The 17,719-nt window shown below is 36.2% G+C and overlaps 1 protein-coding gene across 1 annotated transcript in view; it reads left to right on the forward strand.

Moving 5' to 3' along the window:
• The window catches only part of acer3 (alkaline ceramidase 3), a 72,182-nt gene that overhangs the window by 49,856 nt on the left and 4,607 nt on the right, over positions 1-17,719 (forward strand). The window contains exons 7-10 of the mRNA XM_051927089.1: positions 3,823-3,881; positions 6,303-6,404; positions 9,342-9,446; positions 14,216-14,261. Coding sequence (XP_051783049.1) covers positions 3,823-3,881; positions 6,303-6,404; positions 9,342-9,446; positions 14,216-14,261 — 312 coding nt within the window. The remainder of the gene's footprint in view (positions 1-3,822; positions 3,882-6,302; positions 6,405-9,341; positions 9,447-14,215; positions 14,262-17,719) is intronic.

Genomic DNA, 17,719 nt, shown 5'->3' on the forward strand with positions numbered 1-17,719 from the left:
TAAACCATGTTCCTTACATTTATTTTTCATTTTACCATTATGTATTAGTGCACATATTTAGAAAAGGTCCATTCTAATTTGCTGGACAGTTTCAGGACACACACTGTCCACATATGTCACTTGGGGGTCAAAGTGAATGCCTAATACTGAACATTTTGAAATAAATAAATAAATACTAGGGGGCTCTGCTCACTGCGCTCGCCTACCCCCAGGTTTGGTTTACCGGATATACAATTTAAAGAGATTGTTATTTTCATTGGAATTGTTACATATTTCACTTTTACTTTAAAAATTTGTAAAAACAATACTGTACTTGCCCATTATTTCCAGCCCCGGGCATGGTTAAATCTCTTTCTCGCAGGACGTATAACGCTGCTCGCGTTGTGAAGTGGGGGGCGGCTGAACGCACGCTAAGGAGAAACAGTTGGATCATCTGTTGGCTTGTTGCTGCTGCTACTGGCGAACTGTGCATTCTGCTTGTCGCGCTGCTCATCGATCATTTAAAAGCCTGTACAGCAGCTGTCCTTTTGCCACCTCGCTTCTCTGCCGCTCGCATTCTTAAAGGATGGGGGGGGTTATGTATGGCTGAACACATGCTAAGGAGAAGCGGTCGGATCAGCTGCTGTCTTGCTGTTGCTGGTGAGCTGCGTGTTCTGCGTGTCGTTGTGTTAAGAGCTGGGAGCACATGAAGCGTGTCTGCCAAAAGCATTCCAAAAACTGCTAGGTTACATGTCTGTGAACTTGTTTTAAATGTTGTCTCACTGCCTTATCTCATATGACATTAAAGTGTCTCTCGCAGGACGTCAAATTGTCTTGCGAAAAGATCACGTCTCGTCTCTCTAGTCTCCCTTCCAAGATTTTTTTTAAAATAGAGAGAAATTAAAAAGAAATGACGTGTTATAACAGCCAGTTTCCAATACTGTGGTATTGTACCTCTAAATCTATACTGCTTATGCTTCCTGACATCTAAGTTGTACCAAAATCTTTGAAATCTTTATATAGTATAGTCCATATGTCAGTACCATTAATGTATTCCAGGCATACACTGTTTTTTGGGTTACCTGGTCATGTGACCTTGCTGATAAATAGCACCTATAGTCCTGACTCTCAGAGTGACCCTGGCTGAGTCTCTCATTTATATTAGTGTAATTCTCCTCTGGCCTTTGATTGTCAAGTGTAAGCCTTCCATGACTACAGGGCTGCGTAAAGTATACCTATGATGCTGTCTAAGATACACAAGCAGACCTCTATAAACAAATTCTGGTATACTGATAAGTTTGTGACCCTGTACTAACCTTTGCTCATGAAGTATAGATCATGTTGGAAAGAATGACAATGTGGATGGAGGTTTGGAATTTATTTATTTTATTATTATGAAGGGTAGCTGTGCTTAATTCCCACACAAGAGTTAGGATCTTATAAATCTGGGAAGAGATTGTACTGTCGCCATTGTTAATCTTGATTGAAAAATGTATGCAGCATGGAGCATTTGTGAGTGCCTTTTGCTTTTAATGTGGAAATTGGATATAGTTTACCTGCACAATGGCATGTAAACAGTCAAATGTTGTATCTTACACAAAAATTACAAAATAGAATTAGCCCTGTATTGTAAATATACACGTAATGCACAATTTGGCATGTAACAATGAAGTGTAGACCAGGGTTCCCCAGTCTCTCTATTTTCTTCTAGAGTTTAGGTAGATTTTATTGTACATAGAAGAAAATTTGTTTACAGCAAGTATGTTCAAACATAGCATTTTGTTCACAGGTATATTAAACATAAAATTATGTACTTTTCTATAATTCAATCACACACCTGTAGTTCCCTTGGAAAAGAATTTTGAATTCTAACCGAACAGTGTAATTTTTATAATGTTCATTAGGATCCAGTCCCCAACAATAGCTACTTTATGATTAAGAATTCAGCTCCAAGAGTAAAGAGGTTCCCTGATTTTTTTGATGATCTACTGATGTAAACATTAGAAACTTTGAATTGAGGAGATTTCCACATTGAACTCCTCTGTTGTTCTTGACTATACAGAGCTGCTTTTAAATATCTTTAAAATAAAAGAAAATAGTACTTAACAGAATCTATTTGATTGACATCCTAATCTTGCAAGAACAATGACAGTCATCCACAAAGTTTAGAATTTGCTTGTTCTATGAGAACTGTGCCAGATGTTTGTGTACAAGATAAATAGGAGGCAGACAACAGACCTGAGATAATCCAGTGAATAAATGGAGCTTATCAGATCAGCACCTAACCCGTTTAATTCATTGTGTTTTATTAATTAAAAAGCGAGGTTCAAAGCCATCATATTTGAGACTAAAAACAGAAATTAGCAATGAGTTTCTTTCTTTGCAGAAATTTAACTGTGCCATTCTCACCACCCCAAGTTTTGTGTGACAGTCCACTGTTAATGAATCTCTCAAATGCTATATGGAGATAAGAGGCTAAGACAGTACATTTGTAGTCATTCTGGGCATTTAGTTGTAGAACCATTGATAAATGGAATGGATCTGCTTCAAGAGTTTGAATACTTGCCATAAATCCAGAGGCATTTGAATTTGTTTGTTAGGTAAGCAATTATAGTGTGTTTTGAAATACTCACCTAATCTTTTTCCCTGCTTCTCAATTTTGCAAGCAGTTTAATAACATCCAGTCATGTTGTTTTATTTTATTTTTTTTATTTTTATATGAAATTTAGCACATGTCTGTTTATTTTTACATGATTGGTTTTTTTCAGAGCTTTTCCCCCCCAAGTCTTCCTGGCTTTCCTTTAAAATAAATTGGTTTAAAGAGCTCATGGGTAACATAGAAGTGTGTTAGTAGCTCATGTTTAGAACAAAGTTATTTTCAATTGTAACTGTTGTTTGTTAATTCTAATATTAAAGGATATAGTTTAACAAAGGAAGCTGTTAACAGGAAAATCCTTGATCCCTCAGTTTACTTAACACGCTTTGTTGAGTACTACATGTAGTAGAGCTGAAACTTAACAAATTAAATGTGATAACCTAATATTTCTGTGCTGTGTTGGGAGCAAAACAAGCTTTATTAGTGAAAGCATATTCACTTAACTGCAAAAACCAACACCCATGGAAATGCTTGGAAATCACAATCGAAAATTTCTAAATTAATCAAATTTTAATCACTTTAAAACTCTTCATTCTTATGAGAACCTTTGTCATTTATAGGCATATGTCAATCATGGTTTTATAAGTGAGTGAAGTAGATATTTGAGAGTGTAAAACTACAGGATTCCCATTCTCAAATCAAAATAGGAAGAGCATAATAGAAAATAAAGCTTTGTTTGATGTAATGTCTTTGACAACTGCTTAGTAATTGTTATTAACAAAACAAAGTATAAGGCTTTAATCCACAAGTGAAGGACATAATAAAATAGAAATGAGCTTTAAAAACTCTGTCTTAGTGTTGGCTAACAATTGCACTATTTAAAAAAAAAATCTGAGTGTCTTCCAGTTGTTGTTAACTCGGTGGCTTTTTTGTCCTCTTTTATTGAAATTCTGAGTTCACATCAGATATTATTTTAGCCTGCCATTAGTGGTCGGATTATTTTATTATTATTTTATTATTCTGATAAGTAGTTCTGAGTGCTTTCCTCTTAGATGTTTAGCTACTTCTTTGTGCAAAAAAGTTAAAAATATGCAGCCGTTTTTTTTTTCTTTTAGTGGACTTGAGTAAGAGCCAAATAATGAATCAAAACTGACATCATGACTGAACTGTTTAAAGTATTAACCATTACATCACTATCTGCATGTTGTTTTAGTAATATATCATTCTTGTTTGTCTCTTTTTTTCAGGTTATGTATGGGATATTGGTTGGATGTTTAGTGCTCAGATCTGTATATATTGTTACATGGTATGTAGTTACATTGTATGTACTGCTTCATCCTTTTTCTTCCATGCATAATTTTAGAATTTTGATAAGTTTATTCTAAATTTTTCATGTTTTCTGTGCCTGATGTTTACTATGTGATGACTTTAATAGAAAGTGTCCTAAAGCCTGTGTGTTAATTGCCATAGCTTTGCTACAGTGGAAGCAGTTTTATAACAAGCAAGTGTATCTTCTATCAGAAATAAACATTCATTGATTAAAGTAGAATTATTACCCAGCATTACTAATGCATAGCTAGTCTGTTTTTCATTACCTGTCAGAATGATTTGTGCCACACTAATCAATGATTCTTAATTGGCTTTGTAAATGTACCCTAAGTTCTTGTCTATAAGCCGCGGCTTATCTAAGGAAAAAAGTTGTGAAAATGAAAAAATAGAATATCGGCTTATACATAAATCCGGCTTATACAGTAATCCCTCCTCCATCGCGGGGGTTGCGTTCCAGAGCCACCCGCGAAATAAGAAAATCCACGAAGTAGAAACCATATGTTTATATCATTATTTTTATATTGTCATGCTTGGGTCACAGATTTGCGCAGAAACACAGGAGGTTGTAGAGAGACAGGAACGTTATTCAAACACTGCAAACAAACATTTGTCTCTTTTTCAAAAGTTTAAACTGTGCTCCATGACAAGACAGAGATGACAGTTCTGTCTCACAATTAAAAGAGTGCAAACATATCTTCCTCTTCAAAGGTGTGTGTGTCAGGAGCACAGAATGTCACATAGATAGAGAAAACAATCTCTAGCAAATAAATCAGTGGTGCTGTTTGGCTTTTAGGTATGCGAAGCACCGCGGCACAAAGCTGTTGAAGGCGGCAGCTCACACCCCCTCCGTCAGGAGCAGGAAAAAGAGAGAGAGAGACAGATAAAAAAATCAATACGTGCCCTTCGAGCTTTTAAGTATGCGAAGCACTGTGCAGCATGTCTTTTCAGGAATCAGCTTTACAAAAGATAGCAACGTGAAGATAATCTTTCAGCATTTTTAGACGAGCGTTCGTATCGTCTAGGTGTGCAAACAGCCCCCCTGCTCAATCCCCATACGTCAGGATCAGAGAAAGTCAGTGCAAGAGAGACAGAGAAAAGTAAGCTGGGTAGCTTCTCAGCCATCTGCCAATAGCGTCCCTTGTATGAAATCAACTGGGCAAACCAACTGAGGAAGCATGTACCAGAAATTAAAAGACCCATTGTCCGCAGAAATCTGCGATATATATTTAAATATGCTTACACATCACAATTTAAATGACCGCTACGCGCGCGTGTTGACTCGGCGACGCCCAGAGCTGAAAGAACGCGCTCCGGCTGCTCCAACCGCGCCATGCGGGGAGTGAGAGAGACGCCAATATCTCACACTCTCTCCCCCTTAAAGAAATTAAATGGGAGCGAGTGAGACCACTGACCTCCCTCCCTTCTATTAGTTATAGGTTATAGTACGTTTGGCTTATCCATGAGTCCGGCTTATCTATGATACGATTTTATTTTAAAAATTCGTATGATTTTTGCTCTCCGGCTTATACATGAGTCCGGCTTATAGACAAGAACCTAGGGTAACTGTGCCCTACAGTTGACTTGTGCAATATCAATTTCTTGTGCTTAATAGTACTTAGATAGACTCCTACTATCTGTTATCCTTAAATGATTCAAACATTACAGACAGTGAATGGATAAATGCTAATAACTTCAGTGATCTGTAAACTTTTTAACAGGCAAATTGGAGGAGCTGTGTTACTTTTGTTTTATGCTTTACTTTTGTAATTTGTGAATTCTAACATCATTAAAACAGATACGAACATTTTATGCAATAAAGCCTGGAGTGTAAGTGCTGTTGTAATCATTTTAATAAATTTATGTTTGCACACCAAATTAAAAAATAGTTATAGGACAATATTAATCACATTTACGTTGATTTTATACAGTATTCATTTTTTATGTTTTGTCATCATTCCTATGTAGCGTCATTTCACATTTGCTTGTGTGTGCATTTTGTGTTGTGTATTTGCTTGTATGTCAGTATGACGTGTGTATGCTTGTGTGTGTGTTTGTGTGTGTGTGTGTAGTATTTGGATGTCTGCAGCAATCTAAATTGTCTTTAAAGAATTATTTAAAGTAATTATCCAGTTAAGTATAGCATGTAAGAGCAGTTGCATTAAGGCAATTGGTGTTGCTTTCATGGTGATATGATACTCACCTGCTGTTCGTCTTGTCTAGTTAGTCACCAGTTGAATTTAGGCCAATCATTAAGTGTCATTATTTTCTGTACTAAACTATTTGAAACTTTGGAAGTGTAATATTCTCTATTATGTATTGCAAACTTATTTAAAACACTTCTGTGGTATTTACGTTAATAGAATTTTCAAAGGATTTCTTTCTTTTTTTATTTTGTTAGGGTGTACCCTTGGTTGAGACCCCTTGCATATACATCTTTAAGTGTATTTCTAGTGGGGTTTGCATTGTGGAATGTTGATAACATTTTCTGTGACACCTGGAGGTAATATATTTCATCATTAAGATTTATAAATGTTTGGATATTGGTCTATGGACAAAACAAGTTTTTTACACACCTGATTATATTTGAAGTTTCAGACATTTTTAAAGCATATAACTAATTGAATTTCAGTAAATGGTTACCTTCTAATGATCTTTTTTACTTCATGAGTTTTATCAATTTTTACAAAAAGGTAATAACATGTTATTAGACTATGAATGGGTTTAAAGTATAAAGTGTTCAGTTCAGGATTTAGCAGGATTTTGTAAGTATAGTCTGTTTTTGTCTCCACCACGTGGAGGTATATTGATGCATATTTTTTGGGAATTTTTCACATTGTTTTTGACTGAATCATTAGAATGCAGCAATTTCCTTTTTCTGTAGTATTTATTTAAATTTAAATTCTTTTTGACTTTTCACTTTCTGTACTTTCCAACTATAATGCAGTTACAGTTGATATGAGATTTAATCACATGAACTTACATAAAGTAATTTATATTTTTTTCAAATATGACCCAGCATGCACACACATGCTATTGACATTTATCTTTATATATAGCATACAGTTGTTGTTGTTGTTGTTGTTGTTGTTGTTGTTGTTGTTGTTGTTGTTCTTCTTCTTCTTCTTCTTCTTCTTCTTCTTCTTCTTCTTCTTCTTCTTCTTCTTCTTCTTCTTCTTCTTCTTCTTCTTCTTCTTCTTCTTCTTCTTCTTCTTCTTCTTCTTCTTCTACTTACGGCTGCTCCCGTTAGGGGTTGCCACAGCGGATCATTTTTTTCCAGATCTTCCTATCCTCTGCATTTTGCTCTGTTACACCCATTACCTGCATGTCCTCTCTGTCCATATCCATAAACCTTCTGTTAGGCCTTCCTCTTTTCCTCTTGCCTGGCAGCTCTGTCTTTAACATCCTTTTCCCAATATACTCAGCATCTCTCCTCTGCACATGTCCAAACAAATGCAATCTCACCTGTCTGACTTTATTTCCTAACCTTCCAACCTGAGCTGACCCTCTAATGTACTCGTTTCTAATCCTGTCCACCCTTGTCACACCCAATGCAAATCTTAGCATATTTAACTCTGTCACCTCCAGCTCTGTCTCCTGCTTTCTGGTCAGTGCCACCGTCTCCAACCCATATAACATAGCTGGTCACACTACTGTTCTGTAGACCTTCCCTTTCACTCTTGTTGATACCCGTCTGTCACAAATTACTCCTGACACTCTTTTCCACCCATTCCACCCTGCCTGCACTCTTTTTTACCTCTCTTCCACAATTCCTGTTACTCTGTACTGTTGATCCCAAGTATTTACAGTCATCCACCTTTGCCAACTCTACTCCCTTCATTCTCACCATTCCAGTAACCTCCCTCTCATTTACATACATGTATTCTGTCTTGTTCCTACTGATTTTCATTCCTCTGCTCTCTGTAGCATATCTCCACCTCTCCAAGGTCTCCTCAGCCTGCTCCCTACTCTCGCTACAGATCACAATGTCATCAGCAAAACATTATTGTCCACAGGGACTCCTGTCTAATCTCATTTGTCAATCTGGCCATGACCATTGCAAATAAGAAAGGGCTCATTTCCAATCCCTGATGTAATCCCACCTCCATGTTGAATGCATCTTTCACTCCTACCGCAGTCCTCACCTATTGTCACACTTCCCTCGTACATATCCTGTACAACTCTTACATACTTCTCTGCCACTCCCAACTTCCTCATACAATACCATTACAGTACAGTTGTTTTTAATTAATTTTATTTCAAGCAAGTAATGTAGTGCTCTATCAAGCACAAAAACATTACAGAAGTTATACAAGTTAATTCAAAATTAATCTAGAAAGAACACCAGCGAAATAAAAAGGGGATAATGCAAATTCTAACAAAACAGGCTATATAGCAATGTATAGCATAGTTTTAAGAAATTTTATGCAACTCTATATGTGTTGTTTAAATAAATTTTGTTAAATGCTGAAGTATGATTTAAGTACTGTGTTGCTTGAAAATAGGTGAACACCAGTCAAAAAAAATCTTTTTATCTCCAGTATTCATTATGTAATATTATTCAGTTTTCAGTATATATTCCTTCATTATATAAAATTATTTATTTTATAAGAACGTACTTTGAAAGTTAGGAAAACTTTTAATTCAGTAAGTGGTAACACATCTTATCATGCATGACTATCCTGCTTTAGGTCCTATCACAGTAGTTCTGTAGGTTCAAGAACTGAACCTCATATTAAAAAAATAAAATTATTGGTTTTAATCCATGCCTTAGTAAATATCTGAAATGTTTAAGCTCACTGTTATTCTGAAGGGGCCATTGTCTTCTGAAATTCAACTAATGAACAGCATTTTTCTTCAGAATACAGCATTTTCCACTTCTCTAACTAAAGAAAGCCTCAGATGGCAAAGCTCTAATATAGAAAGGGTATTTTGTGGCAGGCATTGTTTTTTAGTAGATGTGGCTTTGTTATTGTTACTTAAGTTTTACATTGTCTGTTCAGAGAACAATTTTGGAAAAATCTGCAAGATCATTAAAGATGGCCTTCTGTGATATTTATTTTAAAAAAAAAAAGCGGTGTTCATTTTTCAGAGCAAATGTTTTTGTCTTGCCTACATTACTTAATGTCTGTTCATGTTGTATTGTATTATTGAATAGTGAGCATAGGCATTAACAACAACAAGGAAAGTCTGGACATCCTTGAATGTGCTCCTGTATTCTTATTCTCCCTCAGTTTTTCTATTGTATGCATAAGTTCTTCTAAACTAAATATACAACTTGTGGATGCAGCTACTTTTCTTTCAGAGAAGTCAAGATTATTTTCTAAGTTAACATATATTTGAAGGCAATGTCATATTCAAAGTTCTGACATTTATAAACTATTAGGGTACACTGTGTAAGATGGAAATCCTAAAAGTTTATTTTGTCTCATTTTTCTAGGGATGTACGACAGAAGATGCCTCCTGTCATTGGAGCTGTCACGCAATTTCATGCTTGGTGGCATATTTTAACCGGCCTTGGTTCCTACCTCCATGTTCTTTTTAGGTAAGTATTTATTTTTGTATATCCATATTAACTGAAAACATACCTGAGACTTGTTGTGATATGGAATTTCCTTTGTCTCAGCAAGTTTGCTGTGCATTCAAATACATAATTATATTGTCAACATACTGCTCATAAGCATTCATTATCACAAAAATAAATAAGTTTAAATATTGATCATACTTTAATATTTATTTATTTGTTGTAAGCTTTATGACTTTCTGGATCACGTGTTAGTTCCTTAGGCACACACATACCCTAACATTTAGAGACTAGAAGGTAACTGGATGAAACATTGGCAACCAGTACATTTCTGTGGTAGCAGGGACACCAGAATTATTATCTTCAGCATTGCCAGTTTGTGCAGTAACTATTGTAACCACCGTTGCAACACCGTAAAAACCCAGACACAACCTCACAGTGTCTCCCTGATTGATTGCCGAGCACACTTACATATATATCCTTCAAAGAACAGGATAAGGGACAAGGAACATTTAGTGGTGAAATACATACAGCATTGCATACAACTAGGGTGATTTCTTGGAGGTCAGACTGAGATATGCTGCTACATTCTGGTTTGCAAAGCAGAAACAGGAAGGTGCAGGTACAACATACCAGCCCACTTCAACCCCTGGGTACAACACAAGTCAGGAAAGACAACATTCCTTGGTAAGTTTAAACTCATGCTTACCTCAGTAAGGGAGTCCCACACAAACAGAACATAGAGGAGGTAGACATTGCAATGCTGTTTTAGTGGGTAGATATTTTCACTTCTTTCAATTTTTACTTAGAGTTCCAGCAATGTTTCTTAACATACCGGTGGCTTATCGGCACCAGTTATGGACTTACATACAAGAATGAAACAGATGGGTAGTATTCAATATAATTTGTAAATGAAGGCTTATGCATACTCCACTTGTTTGTATGCATCATAATCATCTGCACATGTAGTGTGAGTGCTATACATCTGAACTGGTAGTTCAAGCACTTTATTGTCATTGTGTAAGACAACGAAAATACTTTTTGTGACAGCCCCAAGGTGCATTTAAAGAAAAGTAAAATAATTATTGCACATGTTCAATTAAAATGATCTCAGACTAAGGAGATTCAGAGTTCAGAAATTTTGTGGCAGATGGGAAAAAGCTATTTTTTAGTCTGTTTGTGCGTACACGGATTGACCTAAAGCGTCTGTCTGACGGGAGGAGCTCAAATAAAGAATTTCCTGGATGAGTTGTGTCCTTGAGAATGTTTTTGGCCCTTCTCACACAACGAGTCTTACACAAGAGGTCAAGTGATGGCAGTTCAGTCCCAATAATGGCCTCTGCTGTTTTTACGACCCGCTGAAAGGCTTCTTTATCAGCCTTGGTGCAGCTGTTGTACCAGGCCATCATGCAGTTAGTTAAGATGCTGTCTGTAGTGCATCTATAGAAATTAACCAGCAGCTTCTGGGGGAGGTCAGCTCTCCTTAGTTTCCTGAGAAAATAGAGGCGTTGTTGTGCTTTGCCTACTATAGTCAAGTTGTTGTCTGCACAGGACAGGCCCTCTGAGATGGTGATTCCTAGAAACTTAAAGCTGGAAATTCTCTCCACGGCATCTGCATTGATTGTTATCAGACTGTGATTGGTCTTTTTAGTGGTCCTAAAGTCCAGAATAACTTCTTTGGTCTTTTTGGTATTTAAGACCGGGTTGTGGGTCTTGCATCATGTTGTCAGATTCTGAACCTCTTCCCTATATGCAGCTTCATTGTTGTCTGTTACAAGCCCAATCACAGTCATATCATCCGCAAATTTAACAATAATGTTTGATTGGTGGATGGGTTGACAGTCGTGGGTGAAGGGTATATAGAGAAGGGGACTTAGTACACATCCTTGTGGCACACCAGTGCTCAGGGTAAGGGTGGAGGATGTGTGTTTGCCCATCCTGACAGACTGGGGGTGGTTGGTGAGAAAATCCAGTAACCAGTTGCATATGGACGGAGCAAGTCCTAGTGCATAGAGTTTTTTGATCAACTGGTTAGGTATGATGGTATTAAATGCAGAGCTGTAGTCAATGAAGAGCATCCTAACATAGGTGTTGGGCTTTTCCAGGTGTGAGAGGGCAGCTTGTAGAGCCACACAGATGGCGTCCTCAGTTGATCTGTTTGACTGATAGGCAAACTGGTGTTGGTCTAGATCAGCTGGGATGGAGGCTTTGATGTGGATGATTACCAGTCGTTCAAAGCACTTTGTGATGACATAGTTGAGAGCGACTGATTGATAGTCATTAAGACAGGTTATCCTCGGTTTTTTGGGAACAGGTACAATGGTTGTGGATTTCAGGCACAAGGGGACTAAGGGGAGGAGAGAGAGAGGTTGAATATGTGTGTAAATACATCAGCTAATTGGTCAGTGCAGGCCTGGAGCACACATCCTTGCACATTATCAGGACCTGCTGCCTTCCTTGTATTGATGTTTTCGAGTGCCTGCCGCACATCATGTATGTGTACGTCCAAATGCTGTGAGTCTCTGGTCAGCTCGAAGCTGACTGGAGGCTGGTTATTGTCCTTGTCAAATCATGCAAAGAAACTGTTAAGTTCCTCTGCTAGGTTGGCATTGTTATTGGCCAGTGTGCATTGTACGCCATTTTTCTTTTTGTAATCCGTGATTAATCGGAAGGTTTGCCACAACCGCTGTGAGTTTGAGTTACTGTCAAAGTCCTCCTCAATCTGTTGTTTGTACATTAGTTTAGCAGACTTGATGCCCTTCTTGAGGTTAGCTCTGGCAGCTCTATAGGCTGAGGTGTCTCATAATTTAAAGGCTTTGTCCCTTTCCCTGTGCAGCTGTTTGACTTCACTATTCATCCATGGTTTCTCATTTGGGTAGACCTTAATCCTTTTGTTGACAGTGACATTGTCCACACAGTAATTAATATATGACAGCAAACATTAGGCAAATTCGTTCACAGCCAGGTAGTCACAATGAATAGTTCAGTTAGAAAAATAATCATTTCCATTTTCAATAAGAAATTTAAGAATATACTTACCATATTTTTTAAATTACCCTGGGTAACTTTTTTTCACAGTAAATATAGATGAATGTTACAGTATCTTTTTGGACTAAATTTAAATATCTAATGAGACTTTCTCTTTCACATGAGGATTTTAAGAGACACACAATTAAAATTTACAGCAAAAATATATTTACACTATATATACTGTACATGCTGGTAGCATCACACCTAAAAGGTTGAATTGTACAATTTTCTTCTGTATGCCTCAGGAATACCTGCCCAGCAATAGTAGGCAAGCATACTGGACATCCACATTTCAGAAATGACCTGATGAATCCATTTTCCCTTGCTTGTTGTGCTCTGCTCTGACATTTCCAGGGAAAAAGCCTGGAAAGTTATAAAATGTTCCCAAGAAGCAATAATAACATTTAAATCCTGTATTTAACTTTAAAAAACATGTTAACCTTAATAAAGATTTATAAAGTAAATATAAAGTTTAAGAAAAAAACATAACTTACAAACTAAGAATGATAGAAAAATTCTGACTAAATTCTGACTACATTTCTGAAATCAGCATAAAAAGTACTTTTAAAACTCCCCCTATGTTGTTCTGTAACAAGAGTTTTTTTGAGCAGTGTTATGTAGCAGTCTCTTTTTGCTGATTAAGATCAAGTGAAGTTTAGCTACCTAGCTTTAGAGTAGACTACAATTCGTAATTGAGTATACTTTTCTAACACTCAAGCAATAAGGAAAAAAAAAAGTACTTGAACTTTGAACCCTGAGTACTACACATTGCCACACTATATTTACCAAAATGTATAAGGGTGCCAACAATGTGGAACAGTTTTTAATACTGTATCACACCATTTCTGATCATAGAATGATGAGTTCCTTATTTTATGTCCAATAATTTCAGTGAACTGATAGCAAACATTATTACTTTGACTATCTGTAAATTTCCAGAAATAGGAAAACTGTTTTCTGATTAAAGAAGGGAAAAAGTATTTTTTAAGAAATTAATTAATACCAAAAAAAAATCCACTTGGATTGCACTTATTTATGATATTCCATGACAGTGTTAAGAGATAAGGAAGTATTCTTTCTCTTTTATAGCAGTGGCATTATTCTAATATTAAGTAATATTAATATATTAATATCTATCCATCCATCCATTCTCCAACCCGCTGAATCCGAACACAGGGTCACGGGGGTCTGCTGGAGCCAATCCCAGCCAACACAGGGCACAAGGCAGGAACCAATCCAGGGCAGGGTGCCAACCCACCGCAGGACACACACAAACACACCCACACACCAAGCTCACACTAGGGACAATTTAGAATCGCCAATCCACCTAACCTGCATGTCTTTGGACTGTGGGAGGAAACCGGAGCACCCGGAGGAAACCCACGCAGACACGGGGAGAACATGCAAACTCCACGCAGGGAGGACCCGGGAAGTGAACCCAGGTCCCCAGGTCTCCCAACTGCAAGGCAGCCTAATATTTAGTACATTTTGTCTTTTTTTTGTTAAATCTAACTTTGTACACAGAATATACCTTTTGTAAGCAGTAGCAGTTGGAGTTGTAACTAGTTATTCAGATTACTTCAAGTCTTGACTCTGTGTTAAATATACTCTAAGTCTGTGGTTTTGTTTTATTATTTAATAAAATATTTGAGTGTGTTTATTATCCATGTTGTATTTTATTATGTGTTACTGTAAAAGCTTTTTCAGTGTTTTCTTTGTTTGCCCCATTTCATCTGTACTAACACTATATATTTCCACAGCCTACATACTAGAACACTATACCTAAAACACAGACCTAAAGTAAAGGTAAGTATTCTTTGTGTTTCTTACTTAAATATGTGAAAGACTTTTTTGAGAGATATCAGCATTTTTTGTTAATAGCCCCTTCCAATAAACACATTTGCACTGTTAAATTGTTAGAACGTTGTAAAGTTAAAGCGGTGTAGAGTCTCATATCTCTACAGATAAAAACTGCTATAGATTGTTATTTTTTTGGGTATAAGGCAAATTAAATGGAAGGTTGGAGCTACCTTCAGTGTTTGTTTAGGCTCTACTCGTTTGGATGTCAACTGAGATTACAATTATGGGTGACATTTGGATAAATGATTTCTCAAATTTCTTGTGGTACAACAATACTTAACTTCTAAGATGCACAGCTTACATGTGACTTTGCTTTTATCCAGTTGTTCTTTACCAATGCACCATTTAAATCTGTAGGAAGTCCACACATCTGCATTAGATGTCTAAGGCACTGATCTTAGTGGAGGAGGAAACATCATTTTGTGCTGTCCTACTTGCAGCTGGCCCCTTCTCATTCTATGCGGGGTAGTAAAGTGCTTTTTCCCATAGAAAGCCTTAACATTAGTGACATCTACTAGATCAGATGCCAAAAAAGAAGATAAGCAAAAATCTACATATAGTAGTTGAGCAGGATAGATATTCACAAAACCGATCATGACACTTTAAGAATTGATATCGAATCGTTATAAAAAAATAACGATTTTTCCCAGGCCTAATTATATCCATATTCTTTTTCTTTGCATTGTACTTTAAGATATATAAAACCTTTACTATTTAGGTCTTTTTTATAAAGAGAACAAAATACAACCGACAATACAAAAAATAATTTGACATGAGAACCCAATGTGTCTCCTTATACATTGTACATTGAAATAGTAAAAAAAAAGTGCAGCAAAAACTCAGCATGCTTATGCTAGAATAGCCTTAATAAATTCTTATCAAATTCTTCTAGTTAGGTGGGTTAATCTTCTAGTTGAGCAAGTTGAATCTTCATTCAATCGATGTGAAGCAGGATACCAAAATAGATTTTTCATTGCATAATGGTATTCCAAGTGTTGTTTCTCTAAGTATTGCTGTTGAAGGATTAATAATGATTTTAGTTCTGAAACAATCGGAGAGATATGCAAATAACCCAAATCAGATAGTATAAATGTAGAGTATTGCCAAAACATATGATCAAGTAAGCCATCATTTGTAATTAGGATCTTGTCTCAGATATGTTGTGGACAGTATGATGTAGATTGCTTAGCAGAATTAGAACCTGCATGAAGAATAACACATTTTATGGACAGCTGAATTATTTTCTTTATCTGTAATTGCAATTGAAAGATTCTTTTCCCCATCATCCCCTGAAATCATCTAATGGTGCATTACTTGAAATGTGTTGGTAGAGTCTAAAAATGCTTCCTTTAATTTCATCAAAACTACCCAGTAGCACTTCAAGATCTGATATTGATGAAATGAAATTTTGGTGGAATTTCTAATGTGTATGTAGAAGAAGTAGTTGCTACAAGATTCTGTTTATAAAGAGTTCAAGAGAACTATATGTAGAGATGCATCAAAGTTACTTAGTGATTCTGAAAATTGAATATTCTATGGATTAAAGAAGCCTGAAATGTATGATTATCATGTTGGGGACAACTGCTAAGAGCATTCCCTACCCTAACATATGTCCAATTACAGTGGTACCACATGTTAAGTGAGTGGTGAACCACTGTGTTGCTTGTAAATTGGCAGAGATATGAACTAAGCTTGACATTTACAATTCTCTAGTAAGCTTCAAGTCCTGGTCTTCAAGTTTCAAGTCAAGTCTTAAGTAATAAGGATTACATTTGAGCAAGTCAAGTTGAGTCACTGAATTTAGTAAACCAAGTGAAGTCGAGTACATGGTTTTATTCAAGTGAATCAAGTCACGTCAAGTCATAGTTGGGAAGACTTGATTTAAAAAGAGCTTACACTTTCATCACTGTCTGCAATTAATTGAGTTATTGTAATGTCTGATGTATACCAATAACTAAGCTGGAAATAGGCTTTCTCAGACAAAAGAATTCTTAATAAGAAGTAACAACCACTGGTATGTAAATAATTGTTTTATCTTTAGGTAATTTGAATATGTACTATCCATTTTACCCAGTTTTCCCATATGTGAACAGTATCTAAAACACACTATATTTATAGAAAATAATTTTTGAAAGGCTATGTCATGAAGGTAAGGAAGGTACATAATCTATTCTCATTTTAAAATAACTTCTTTATGCATTTGCATATTTAAAAGTTAACAATATATTTCTACAGTGTCCCATCATTTAGAATGTATCACTTGTGAACATTATCACATGTCTATGACTAAACACCAGTTTAACAAGGTACTGCCAGTATTCTTAATGCCACTTTGAAGTTTTCTCCATCACATATAACCAAGAAGTACTGCAATTTTGTTTTTGTTTTTTTTTTTGTTGTTGCCTTGATTCACTACTACTACTACTACTACTAGTAGGCCACATTTTGGTCATTGGTCTGCTCATCCTGTATTTCCTGTTCCATGATCACTTATAATAAAAAAAAAACAGTATACAGTAATATCAAAGGTCATTGTAAAAGATGTTGAATAAAATATAGCAGTACAGTTTCAAGCACCTAACCTCTGTCTAGGAGCATGCAGCAATGTAATTACATTTATATCTTTGGCAGTATTTAGCTTGTGTAGTGTTTGTTTTTAGTAGTGAATATTTTCTCTATTTCCCATGAAACAAATCAAAGTTGTCTCATTACAATGAAATAACACAAGGGTTGCAAGTGCTAGCTTTTCATAGTGGCATACAGCCAGTGATTTAAAAAGTTAAAGCAATCTTAAATCTGATACACTTAGTTTACATTAAATACCTAAATGTCTTAGCAATCTAATCATTATCTAATTCATGTTGTTTAGCACTCAGTTAGCATAACACAGGTAGCATACTGTAACATCTTGGCATTTCTCAAAAAATCTTAACAGCTACAGTTTATAGAATGAGGAAACAATGTTGGCCATAACAGTAGCCTTGCACTGCGCTTAAAGAATAACACCTACGGGTGATCGCTTATTGTATATGATAAAGTTCTTACAATGCTGTCATCTATAGCATCCTTGTGTGCAGTTCACAAGTCTTACAGAATCTCACTTGGACTGGTAGTTCATAGAGATAGGAAAATCAAGTGGACTGTGCGTTCGACTCATGACCAATGTAGGCAGTGGCAGATTCAAATCTCTGTGGGACTGTGTGCACCGTGGTTAAAAGAGGGGCAACGCAAAACTGGTTTGGCGGAGTTAACATCACAGTCGAGGAAAAAAGCTGTAGCTTCAGTGGCTGAAATGGTTCATTGTTGGAAAAATGACACAACAATCACAGTATTTGCAGTAAACTCTCCAGCTAGACTACCTTTCTGAATCTTAAAATGACTACAATATCTTCAAATGTTATCAT

This window comes from Erpetoichthys calabaricus, chromosome 4 (genome assembly GCF_900747795.2).
Source record: "Erpetoichthys calabaricus chromosome 4, fErpCal1.3, whole genome shotgun sequence".
Classification (NCBI taxonomy): domain Eukaryota; kingdom Metazoa; phylum Chordata; class Cladistia; order Polypteriformes; family Polypteridae; genus Erpetoichthys; species Erpetoichthys calabaricus.